This window comes from Amblyomma mixtum, chromosome 1 (genome assembly GCF_055824585.1).
Source record: "Amblyomma mixtum isolate Tamu chromosome 1, ASM5582458v1, whole genome shotgun sequence".
In the NCBI taxonomy this organism is placed as follows: Eukaryota; Metazoa; Arthropoda; class Arachnida; order Ixodida; family Ixodidae; genus Amblyomma; species Amblyomma mixtum.
In genome coordinates, this window is record NC_143012.1 from 199,496,398 (window position 1) to 199,509,511 (window position 13,114).

General features: G+C 43.4%; 1 protein-coding gene across 3 annotated transcripts in view; it reads right to left on the reverse strand.

Moving 5' to 3' along the window:
• LOC149370516 (MAM and LDL-receptor class A domain-containing protein 1-like) overlaps positions 1 to 13,114 on the reverse strand; it is a 197,706-nt gene that overhangs the window by 127,202 nt on the left and 57,390 nt on the right. For all 3 annotated transcript variants that reach the window (XR_016285828.1, XM_089562058.1, XM_089562069.1), the window contains 2 exons: positions 11,803 to 11,940; positions 10,790 to 11,073 (listed from right to left, as the gene is read on the reverse strand). Coding sequence is in view for 2 of the 3 variants with exons in the window: in XM_089562058.1 (XP_089418184.1) it covers positions 10,790 to 11,073; positions 11,803 to 11,940 (422 nt within the window). In the remaining variant the exon portion in view is untranslated. The remainder of the gene's footprint in view (positions 1 to 10,789; positions 11,074 to 11,802; positions 11,941 to 13,114) is intronic.

The following is a 13,114-nucleotide window of genomic DNA, read 5'->3' on the forward strand; positions in this document are numbered from 1 at the left end:
CATTTTTGCCATCACTGCGATTTTCTGTACCATCTCCGAGTACAGACACATCCACACACGCGACCAGCTTTTCTGGTAATGGGACAAGTAATGCTTTTGAATTAAAAATCCGCTGATATGTGCAACTGGATGGTGCCCCGATATAAGCGTGCTACAATAATGAAGGATCAAACATTTTTTTCACTCTATGGCGGCAATTATTTGCCAAGATCTGAAGCTCTTAGTCAAGAGGCTTGCGACGATTCTGTAATGCGTGAAGACCTTGCGTTTTGCTGACTGTCAGGAAGAAAATCGCAGATGACACTAAGTTTTTCGATGAACAAGAATAAGTTCCAATCAACCAATATCAACAAGTGTTCAGGTGACTTAGCGAGCCTAGCATGTTTCTCCCATTGCGTGAAACAGGAGCTACGCCTAAAAATAACTCCGCATTGGATTTTTTTATCGTCTAAAATGAAACAATTACCGGAGAGTAATACACAATGGTTTAGGACGTGTGTGTCAGTCAGTCGCAAATTTCAAAATTTGTTTACATATATACGTTGTAATCCGTTGCCGACCAAAGATTTTTAGCACACCCCTAGAATTTATTTATTTGCTAAGTCAACTTTTTTACCAACCATACAATAGAAAAAGAATTGCGATATCGGGCGCTTGCCTAATACTCAATCATGGAAACGAATCTTTATAGAAGGACACCAGCATCCAATGGTTGCAAAAGGTGTACACTCTGCACTAGATCTGGTATCCATCGCCTCTGGCGCACCGAAATTTAATGCGACCCAAATGCCTAGTTTAAAAAGTGGAGCATGACTGATGCTGTCGGCAGCAGTTTGGGCGTATGATGAGCCTTCAAGGAGATACGTTCTCTGACTTACTGCTAGTACGCGCCTGTACATACACTCTTTGAGTTCATCTTGAGTGTCTGGTACAGCATTAAAGCTTCCATCGGTTCTACTTGTCTGCAAATAGCCAGCGAGCTATTCGATCCTATCAGGCAGCCTCTATCGCTGACTGCGGAGAGAAGCTAGATCTTTTGCGTGGGTGTAGGAAATAAAATAGGCGCCTTTCGCTGCTTCTTTAATAGAAAATACAGCTAATTGTTGCCATTCCGTCGAGAACATTTGCGTTGAATGCCAGCAAGCTCCTGTTTTCTGATTTTCGGTATTCTACAACTTCCGAATTGTCTTCTAATTCTCCATATTTCGAATCTTCTGCTATCGCTAACTCACAAGAGGGTGTTTTCGCGTAGCGAAAAATACTTGGAGTGACATTTCTTCGCTTTAAAGACAACGATATCACAATCATAACACGGCTTCCTGGCTTCACTTTCGCGATTCGTTAGGCATGCAGCCCGGACGTACCTATACGTGTAAAGGATGATGCACTAAATTCGTGGGTATTTTAAAGGCCAAGAAGTTTTGATTGGGTGGTTGTCTCCAGTAAAGGTAGAAAAGAACGCACAAAATTATCAGTACCCTCCAGCGGGTACTGAAAGATAGGAAGCATCCGAACATGCTGATCCCATGGCAACCTTGACTTGCGCCGAGTGCCATTCTACACGTCAATTTTAATCACCAAGAATAGGTAGAAAATGCCAAATGTGGGGCAAGCAGCCTTGTGTTCAAACGAAGAACAAGACTAGCTCGAATGTAGTTGTCCAGTTCAAAACATGAACCAAGCGTGACACTGTGCTGGCAAAAGCGAAAAAGACATAGCTTGCAGCTGAAGACCTCGGTTACGATAGTTCGGATACTGTCTATGTGAATGAGCACTTGTGTCCCCTGCTCAAGAAATTGCTGGGCATGGCAGTAGCTCGAAAGACGGAGCAGAAATGGAAATTTGTTTGGACGAAAAATGGGCACATTCTGCTAGGAAGACAGAGTCATCTACGATTGTGTGTATCGCCTGCGAGCGAGACCTGGATAAGATAGCATAGATCTGGTGTTTTTTCTAATACCAAACAGTAAAATGATGCCCCAAGATGTGCACAATAGTTTTGCCTTCTGACCTTTGTGCTATGTCTGCTCAGAAAAAGAATGTTGTATCCTTCTTTCATCTTAACGCGCAATCTTTGCGAAGCAAGGGTGACGAGTTAGAAGCATTTTTTTGTACACTAAACTTCTGTTTCAATGTAATAATGATTACAGAAACATGGCATGAAAGCAGTAACGAAACTTTGCGCTTGCCCGGTTATAACACGCATGTGCAGAACCGTACTGGTAAACGAGGCGGTGGTGTCCTGATAGCAACCGAACAAACTTACAAATGCAACATTCTTACAGACATTTCTATAACCCATGAGGACTACGAAATACTGTCGTTGCAAAGCGGCAGTAGCGTCTTCTCCGTTATATACCGGCCTCCTAAAGGCAGCGTTTCTAATTTCATCTGCTTTCTTGATGAATATCTGCAATGGATTACAGAAAACAGGCTTAATCTAGTTTTAGGCGGTGATATTAACATAGACTTTCTATCCCAATCTGCAAATAAACGTGAGGTCGACTACGTATTGCACCAACGTTTATAGATACCTTTTTTAGTTCCATAACTCCTCCTCTGAAAGCGGGCGCTGCTTGTACCCGGGCAGTGAGAGGGCGCTGCAGTCGAGGTTTGCGCGGTCGCCGGCGCGCGCGCTGCTCCTGTCCTGCAGTTACTACTCAGCCCGTGCGTGGGATTGTCGTTGCCTTTTTTTGTCCATTTGTGTTCCTGTGCGCTCTGCGAACACGTGGTCCCCATCGTGCACTCAGAACAACAAACGCTGCTGGCTGTGAAGCAGCTTTCGAGCGCGACGATGCCCACTTGCTTCGTGCCCGGCTGTACCAGCGGGTACAAGCGCAACCCGGAGAAACGCCATCCGTACGGAAGCAAGAGGAAATATCAAACTCATTGCATCAAATCAAACCGTTGAGTCCCTGAGGGTGACATTGATGTCAGTGCTGTCCATTATAGACTTCCTACACAACAAGAGCCTCAGCTATATATACTCACAGCGAAGTTAAACCAAGACTCGCTTGAGGTAATTATACTGGCACGTTGAAAAAGCCTAGAAATGCTCATATATAATCTGTTTTTTTTTAATTCAGAGATTTTTTGGCCTAGTGAGGTCATTAGGAGGTGACGAAGACCACCCTACAGTGACCAAGTTCAGCCAATTATTTAGGCTGCTTTCTTTTACATACCTGTTGAAGTAGCTGTGAAAGGGAACTGTGAGACGGGAACTGATCGTGTCTTAATTAGTGCCTTCGAGAGCCTCGGAGAAAAGCGTCGCGACGCCCTCATCCAGAAAAAGGCTAGAAAGAATAGATCTGGCAGGAGCTGATGGCGATACTTTACAGGGGCCTCTCCGATGCCTCCAACGACCACAGATACAGTGTTCCATCACCAGAAGAAACAGCCTTGTACTATATGGCAAGCTATGCGGCTTTCAAAATGAAAAATAAAGCGCAATATGAACTCTGTGATGCAATGTGACGCACTTGGCAGGCAGGATTCTCTGCCGCGTGAGGCTATGCTCATTATTGAGCGCGAGTATGTTAGTGGCAGTCTCGTGTACCCTTCCGAAAAGATGTTTGCCTGTGTAAGTGCGGTAGAGGGTGCTATAAAACAGGCTTGAAAGGGCGAGTTGTTCGGCGACCTGTTTTGGAACGTGCTGGATTCTCTTGTAAAAAAAGGCACGAATAGTTTTGGTTTACCAGAGCATGCTGAGGTGTTCACAGCTCAATTAATTTACTTTTATTTAGTGACGCGCATGCACTTCTTTGAGCGAGCAAAGTGCTTGGAAAATAGTAGCGCCGTTAGAGCTCAAAAAGAGCGAAAGTAGGCGAAGCTTGTCTGACAAATTAGTTGACAGCAAATCTGTCAGCAACGATATTTAGTGGATTTGCGAATAAAATTTTTCTATTTAAATGCCAAGGGCCTTGAATTACTTGTGCATTTCGCCTACACCGGTATCGAACTCGCGGCTTTCGGGAAAGCAGCCGCGGGTGTAGCCACCGAGACAGCAGCGGGTTTTATTTGCACCAGTATTGCTGTAATAAAACGTAAAAGTTATTTTGCGCGAAATCCGCGACACAACAGCCAGTCGCGAAAAACTGGTTCGGCGGATAATCCGAATCTATTGAATTAGCAAGGTTAGGTTCATCTCACGAGAAGCAGAATCGAAGCATGCATGCATTTCGTCATTGCCCGTACAAAACGGCAGCTTGTGACACGGCTCAGAATACCGCTCTTAAGTTCGCAAACGCGCCAAGCACACATATGTTACGAAATACCTCCGGGCAAGAGCCGGAAACAAAAAACAACAGTCGCGCAGCGATGATTCGAATGCGAGTGCTCGTGCGAAACGCTGCACGCTAGCAGACGACTCTCGCTCTCCGGGCTCAACCCGCGATTGCAGCGCCGCGGTGGCGGGGACGGCGACCGGCCGCCTGCTCCCTACGGGCGCTGCGAGGAGTTATGGAACTAAAAAAGTATCTATAAACGTTGGTATTGCACAGCAACGGATTTGTGAATGTTATAAATAAACCTACACGGCCGAAGGCAGCTACCGCCATTGACGTCTTCATTAGTAACTGTTCAGTTGACTGTCTTCATTCCGGAGTCATTAATGCCCAGATAAGTGACCATCTACCCATATTCATGTTTGTAGATTCCTTAACTCCACCAAAACAACGCAAGTTTCCTGTGGTACAATATCGGCGTATAAACCAGACCACATTAAATTCCTTTCGGGCAGCACTTGCAGGCGTGGACTGGCATCATGTGATCTGCAAAAATGATCCAGAGGACGCATATGGTGCCTTTATTACTACATTTAAGTGTATCTATGAGCAAAGTTTTCCACTTGAGACTTATAAAAAACCCCGCAAGGCCCGCAAGCCCTGAATAACAAAAGAATGCCTTCAAATGATAAAACAAAAAACGAATCTTTACAACTGCTTTATCAAAAGCCGTTCCCTTGACGACATAGCGCGCTTTAAGGTGTACCGAAACCAAGTCACTTCCTTTCTTCGCCAAGCAAAGCAAGAGTATATGGAAAAACTATTTAATCCAGACGTAATTAAAAGGAGTGACCTTGTATGGAAAACAATAAATGAAGTTTTGAACCGAGGTGGACATGCCAACGGCATACTTGAGGTCTTGGTAGATAACACACCAATGAGTGGGAAACTTTTGGCAGAAAAATTTAGTGATTTCTTCGTGTCACTGGTAAATGGCAGCCACGGCCCCAATACTACGAAATGCCTTGACCCGCGGGTGTCTTCCACGGCATTCTTGATGCGAACGGACGCAAATGAAATTAAAACCTGCCTCTTGACTCTCCGCAATAGTAGGTCACGAGACGTAGATGACCTTAAACTCCAACCAATAAAATATGTAGCCGATGTAATTAGCTCAGTTTTAGAGCACATTTTTAATTGTTGCCTCGAACATGCAGTGTTTCCCCGACAATTGCAGATTGCCAAAGTAGCTGTTATTCATAAGGGTGGAGACAAAAACGATATGTCAAATTATCGCCCAATTTCTATCCTTCCCATTTTCTCGAAGTGTTTTGAAAAAATACTATACAAGCGAATGTCCAGTTTCTGCGAGAAATGTAAAATAATAACACCTAGCCAGCACGGCTTCAGGAAAAACTTTTCTACAGAAACTGCGCTTCTAACCCAGAAAGAACTAATTTTAGAGTCATTTGAACAAAAACTTCTCACTCTCGGCATTTTTATCGACTTTTCGAAAGCGTTTGATCGCATCAATCACAACACAATGTTGGCCAAACTCGAGCATTATGGTTTTCGCGGAAAATTTCATCAAATAATCAGATCCTACCTTAGTTGCCGTGTCCAACAAGTAACGGTAAACAACGAGTCATCAAACTTTAAACATCTGTTTTCTGGCGTGCCGCAAGGCAGTATTCTAGGGCCGCTGCTTTTCCTCCTTTATGTTAACGACATAGTCTGCATCAGTAAACTGCCAATTTTTGTGATCTACGTCGATGACACCACTCTATTCTTCCGAGCAGCACATGTGCGTGATCTTGAACATCAAGCTGCAGATTGTTTGCACCAGCTTCACGAATGGTCTGAGTCGAATTCGCTGGTCATAAACACCGAAAAGAGCAAAGCTGTACTTTTTATAGACCTCGCAATAAGGATCCTGCTGTCTCACAAATTTCTCTGAAAATGGGTTCATCATTCATTCAAATAGTTCCTACGGTCAAAAGTCTAGGAGTGCTTTTTAATGAAAATTTATGTTGGGATGAACACGTTTCAAAGGTCAGGGACAAGTTGTCCAAGGTTGCTGGTATCGTGTCCCGACTGCGATACCTTTTACCAAAACATATTAAGCAGATACTGTACAATGCACTGTTTTCTTCTGTTGTTAATTATTGTATTTTGGTATGGGGCACAACATCATTTATTAATATTAAACGGGTACATATACTTCAGAAGAAAAATGTTCGGAATATTGTTAATGCTTCACGATTTGAACACACCGAACCGATTTTTGCATCTCTTAGCATTACCCCCCTCCCACAAGTTTTTGAAAGTATACTGTTAAGGCGGTATAAAACAAGTATTAGACAAAACAATCCATTTATGATGAACCTGTCAAACTTAAAATGTAAAGAACAGAAGTACACCACCCGTACTGGTTTCACATGGTTCGTGCCAAAAACTCGAACGAATTACGGTCGCCAAATGCTTTGCTACACTCTTCCGTACTCATTAAATAAGGCATCTCAATTGCTGTAACCCTAGGTACCGTCAGCACATCGTGTCACGGAGATTTTTACTCATGATTTGTATTTTATTTTTTTTTTCCTGTGTGCTCACTTGCCGTGGACTGTACAACATTCTGGTGCTGCTGTCAAGTTATTGTAGGGTGCGTCGACCTCTGTCAAGCCTTCTCTCTGACTTTTTGTCGGCGCACCCAACATCCTCAAGATGTTGAATAAAATTGAATTGAATTGAATTGAAAGGGCCTTTTTGTAGTAATTTCAAGTTTGACCTTAGAAGCAGTCAAGCACAAAGGGTTGAAAAAAAATATATATTCTTAGATTCTTCTGTTATGGGTAGACCAGTGCTGCAACGGTTTTAAAATCCTTCAAAAATTTCCGCGGCTTTAAAACCTAAACTTTAGTCTATATTTTGTAGATAAAATTTTCTAGGTCCTCCGTTTTGACATACCAGCATGCTTCACTTCTACAGATGACATCACTCTTACGCTTGATGAAGTTTTGAATCTTACACCTAACTTTGACGAAAAGAAAATTTTCATGACCGCAATGAGATATTCAGCTCTTTTCAGTTTGTCAATCGTTATAAAGATCGCTATACCTCATTCGTTATTAAAATCATTGTCGACTTCCATTGTACTCTTATATTAGAAATGGCCTCAGGTTAACGTAATAAGTATGCACTTCTCCGGCAATAAGTATCACCTGTATATTTACAGGCCCCTTTCAGCGGTGTTTCGATATTATAAAATTTTCCAGCAATTAAATTATCGAGAAAGACCTAATAGAATTTCTCGTATTAAATAACCTATTATCCAATGTTCAAAAGAGTTCCGACTATTACGGCTCATTACTACAACACAACTGCAAGAGTCTACGCTTGACACCGCACGAAGCACAGATTTAGTTGATCCCAATCAGGCTATATTCATAGATTTAGCTAAAGTACTTTATACTCTGCTTCACTTGGAACTTGTAATCCATCTACAATCCATTTTAAACAGCACTACCCTAGCCGACTGAATTTCAAATTCTCTAACTCACCAGTCTCAGTTCACATCTTTTAACGAAGCCAAATCCCACCAAACTAATTCAACCTAATAGGTCTCTCACATTTCATTTGTTTCCGACTCCTCTTTTTTATTTATACCAATTATGCATCTTAAAACGTCATATCTGAGTTTCGTGTGTAGGACACTGACTGTGTCCTGTAGTATCCATTATCATCTTTTAGTGTCAAAATAGCTTTATTGAGTATTTTCATGTTTTTGTATTTGCAACGGCAAGTGGCGGACGAGCACAGGCTTGATTAATGCGAAAGCATTAAATAGCTCACTTGTGTCCCCAGGTCTTGTCCTCGAAACGTGTCCGCACAATGTGTCCACACACGTCACTCTAACACGTCACTCCAGATGAATGAATGTGCAAATTTTAATGATAATCAGTAATAAATTAATGGTGTTATACGCCGCGATGAAGAATCATGTCGTCACACTGCTAACTAGTAAAATCATTAAGAAATTATTCAGTGTAATTAAGAAAAATAGCTAATTAGTAAAGTTGAAAATAGCGAAATGAAAAACGACGACGTCATCACTAATAAGAGTGTCTAATTAACCGAAATAATTAGTGTGTCACGTGACAAGATCACGCTCAAAAAATGAAAGGCACGTGTTGAAATAATGACTTCATGCAAGCGGCACGTGACAAGATAAATTGCAAAAAATGAGTCACGTTCAGAGTAATGACATCAAACCAAAGCCACGTGACAGGATGACGCAAAATTTAGTTTAGTTTAATTAGTTTATGGGGTTTAACGTCCCAAAGCGACTAAGACTATGAGAGACGCCGTAGTGGAGGGCTCCGGAAATTTCGACCACCTGGGGTTCTTTAACGTGCACTGACATCGCACAATACAAGGGCCTCTAGAATTTCTCCTGCAAAGAAATTCTAGCCGCCACGGCCGGGGTCCAAAATTAACAGACTGATGAGGGCACACCAAAGTTATGAAGTCACACCCGAGGTGAGTCGCAATCGCAGACAGGAAAGAGGAAGAATGACGGAAAGAGACGGGCGCCGCAAAGACGCGTCCGCGTGCGGGGCGACGCTGCTTTGAGCAACAGACATGGCGGGATGGTTTAGAAGAACGTCAATTTGGGCTAGATGGTGCATTATTTGAGACAGAAAAGGAAAATAGCGCTGCAAAAAGACGTACACAAGAGAGACTGACACAGGACTTGCGCGGCTGAGCACGCACGATCGCTAACAAATCTAGGAGGTGCCCATCTTTCGCAGCACTGCGCTGAGTGCTTCGTGTGTAATCGTGCGGCAGAACATGGGCCGGGGCAAAAAAGATGCCAGCAATGCAAGAAGTGTGAGCCACGGCTTCGGGAGATAAAGATTCTGGGCAGGAGTGGAGATACGAAGGCGCGGGAGTTGTTGGAAGCTTTCCACATTAGGAAGAGGGGATTAGATTGCGTTAGTGATACCTCGGTCGGCGTTTTCAAGACTGAGATAGCATATCTTGAACGGTTTTGTTGATGCCTGTTGTACCGGTGTTTCTATTGCGCATGCCTTGAATTTTCTATATATTTGCTGGCTTTGCAGTAAGTAAAATCACATGAAGTTAGCGCAAGTCCTGTGTCAGTCTCTCTTGTGTGCGTCTTATTGCAGCGCTATTTTCATTTTCTGTCTCAAAGACATGGCAGTAGCAGACCAAATTCCAGCGATGTCATCACTGGTGTACCTCCATGTGGTGGCAGTAATTTCGAATACATTCACCAAAATTTTGACAAACCGTTCGTGATACAGCATTCTGGATGGTGTCATTTCTCTTTGCATATTGTTTACATGTTTCAGTCAAGTCGGAGGCTCTAGCTTGAGACTGGGGCTCGGTCCAATGACACATACACCTTCAGTTGCGTGCTTTCTGTGACTAATTTTTCCATTAAGGTGCGGCGGAGGTGTCCACCGAGATGTAGAGAACTGACCTCTACTGCGTCCTTTCCTTTCGTCAAAAAACTTTGCTTTCCTCAGATCACATGTTTTCGCATTCCTTCATGTGAGCAGGCTTAATTGCCCTCACAATTTTTATTAAATTCTCTCGTTACATTCACTAAACAAACCGTTTCCTTTGGTCTTCAATTCTAATTTTGACAAAATTGCTAAACACAGTTTTGAACAAAAGAATCTTGGAATAACTTTTAGGGCCAATATGTCGTACTTTGCATTCATTTGGTCAGCATGCAGTAAGGTCTTTAAGAAACAGGGCTGTTTAAGTGGAACGTTGTCTCAAGTCTTAAAATAAACTAAACGTCTTTTGTGCATTCTGTAGTCTGTTCCATTCTCCATTAGGCGTCTGGAGCGTGCAGCCTGCAATCAGTAAGCTTAAACAGGAAACAAGAGGCACTGCTTTAGGTGTCATGGCGGTAACTTTTGTCCCTCTTCTCCGCTTTTATAGGTGAATTTAAGTCCTACTTCAAGGCGCCGCTAAACCTATTTTAGGGTCTTTGTGCATAGCGTTATCAGTTATCATTATCGCCTGTGAGGAAACAATTTAAGCTTTATTTAAACTATCCTCATCAAGAAGCAACCATCTTCGAAAGATTTCTTCGTATAAGCATGGAAAAGCGCATTTCAGTACTGGTTTTTCATTAAAGATATACATGACTTAAACCTCACTTTCTGACATTAGCTGTGCACTTTCATTAAAAAAGTGAGTATGCAGAATGGGAACTCCTTAGTGCAATGCGATGCCAGTGTGCGCACGCGCATGTCTTTTTCGCCGTTACTGTGCTAGACGGAGGCTCCTTATTTATTGATACGCCACTCCAATAAGCTGTGAAAGGAGTGCCATATGTATAAATAAATTTATAAATAAAAAATTAAACGAGTGAATACTAAATAGATAAATAAACACTTTGTACATGTGGCGGCATATATATGGAGAAGGAATTATAGGTTTTCAATTTTTGCCATACGCCGTACCCTGTGGATTACAAATCTGTTCATGATGCCTTTAAAACACAGACAAAATGCAAGAAAAAATACCTTGTTGTGAGCGCCGTCAAGGAGTACCGTCCTGCGTACGTTGTGCCATCGATCGGCCGTGGTACGGTCTCTTTGTACAAACAGCAGCGAGGAGCTCCACATGTGCGTGCTGACTGAGTCCGGCTTCGCAATAGTGAGAGACAGACTGGCGCCGCGGCCGCCGAACATGTGGTACCATACAGAGAAGCACGAGGGTTCGGTCTGCGTGCCGACCACGGGGGACTGCAGCTGCACAGTGCCTTCAGCGGGTATCAGCCTGGTCCCAGTTATGTGCACCATGCTACCTGAGCGAGGGTTAAGTGAAAACTCAGTGGAAAGTGCAACTATTTTAACCCTCGATCATCGGTAACCCCGTACCTAAGGCATGCCGACACATGCAGCCCATGTTTAGAGACTGTTGAATGGGGTCGCGGAAAGTGCTCCGTAGCGGATTATACACCATGACACTTGGGCAGTAAACTGATAACAAAAGGGCCTTCGTAAACTACTGGCCAGTGTCTTGCGCTTGCATGACAGCATATTACATGTTTATTATTTCGAGTACTCTAGGCGTTTTCTTTCCATTGCACAAGTGATGTATTTCTATCTTATTTTTCTACATTTTCCTACCGAGCTCTACTGGAGAGATCGATCTTCGCTATCGCGCTATCAAAGGCAGAAAGCGTACTGCTGAAGTAAACTACACAAATTCCTAGCAAGCAACGCACGCGAAAAAAACCAACTACAAATGCGCCTACTCTGTGCTAATACAGTGGGAAGCGCCATCATCAAGTACCATCGGCTGCTAAAATCTGTCCCACTCCTTCATATCAGAGGTAAAATGGCCCTACTTTTTTTGCAATGAGCTACGGAACTCCCAGTCCGTTTCGAACTGTAGAAGAACTTTCAAAGCCAGGGGCTGCGAACATCGCTACCCGACACTGCAGGATGCCAGAAAATGCATTCCTTATGTTCAGAAAAAAATATCTGGTATGTTAAACAAAGTACTGCCAGAATATTCAAAAAAACCTCACCTTTTGCATCTTTGGGCGCTGACGAAGGACCGAGTGCAGTGTTGTGAAACGGTCCAAATGCCCACACACTGGACGGAACACCCAGCGACAACCAGTGGCAGAGGTCTAATTTATAAAAATTGCAGCTTAGGAGGATCGCTGCACAAGAGGGGAGAAAAAACTTAATAAAACGGGGGACATAAAAAATCTTTCGTGAAATAGCATCCGAGGTGACAAAGAGAAAGACAGAAAAAAAAGCTATAATTGTACCAAGCCGTACATCTGTACACTGCGACTTGCGTTTTAAGATTGGCTGTTATTAGGAACGTCGCAGCTTCATAAAAAGCGCCTCCGTAGCTGCAGCTTGAACCACGGTAACTGGAGCTGTGCGCAATCGAGAATATACGACATATTTGACATAGCGGAGATATACTAGAGTAGACGTACACCCGATTCTCGGACACTAGAATGCGCTCGTACAGTGGCAGGGGCGAGACACGCTGATGACAGTTCATGAGCGCGGGACTGTTCGGTTAATCTGGTATGCGCATTCGCTATGTTAAATCTCTCTCATATATATGAAAACGAGCAGATACGGATTAACAAAAACGATAACGGCTGTTATTTGTTAGAAGAGCAACCTTTTATGAAGCCGAAAAAGATGCAGAAGAGTTTTTAAGGCAACAGCGCGAACAGCCTAGATTAAGGAAAGACGGAAAACTGGTGAATACATTCCATTACATCGAGTAGTCGCTTGACACTAGGTACAATACTTATATTGTAGTGCACTGAAAAAAATTCTCGCATATATGTCACACAAAAAACATGAGCACCTTCCCCGTGAATTCAAAAATTATCAACACGGAAATTCCACAGCAATGCTTTATTCTGTTCGCCGCCGCAACGCCACCGCCACCGCAACGATGCAGGTCACAAGAATGCCCTTTTCCATGCAGGCTTTACTGATATGGATTACCACGTCAACGCCGCCGGGCTGTCAAGGCAGCTGTTACCACCTGGACATGGATTCCGACGTTTGGCAGCAAGCTGACTTCATGGACAACGAAAACAACGCCGTGCAGTACCCGCTTGTCTCAACCTTTCCCCATCTGGCGAACCGTTTCTACATCTGGCAACCAGGAACTACGATCAGCGCCACCGCGTTGATTGGACTACAATTACCCCGAGTGATCACAGTGCGATCACTCGGGGCACGCCACCGCAACGATGCAGGTCACAAGAATGCCCTTTTTCATGCAGAATGGTTACTTACCAAATTCAATTTGCATTCGCTCTGATAACGCGTATTTGGTTGCGGTGTTGTGCCCCATCG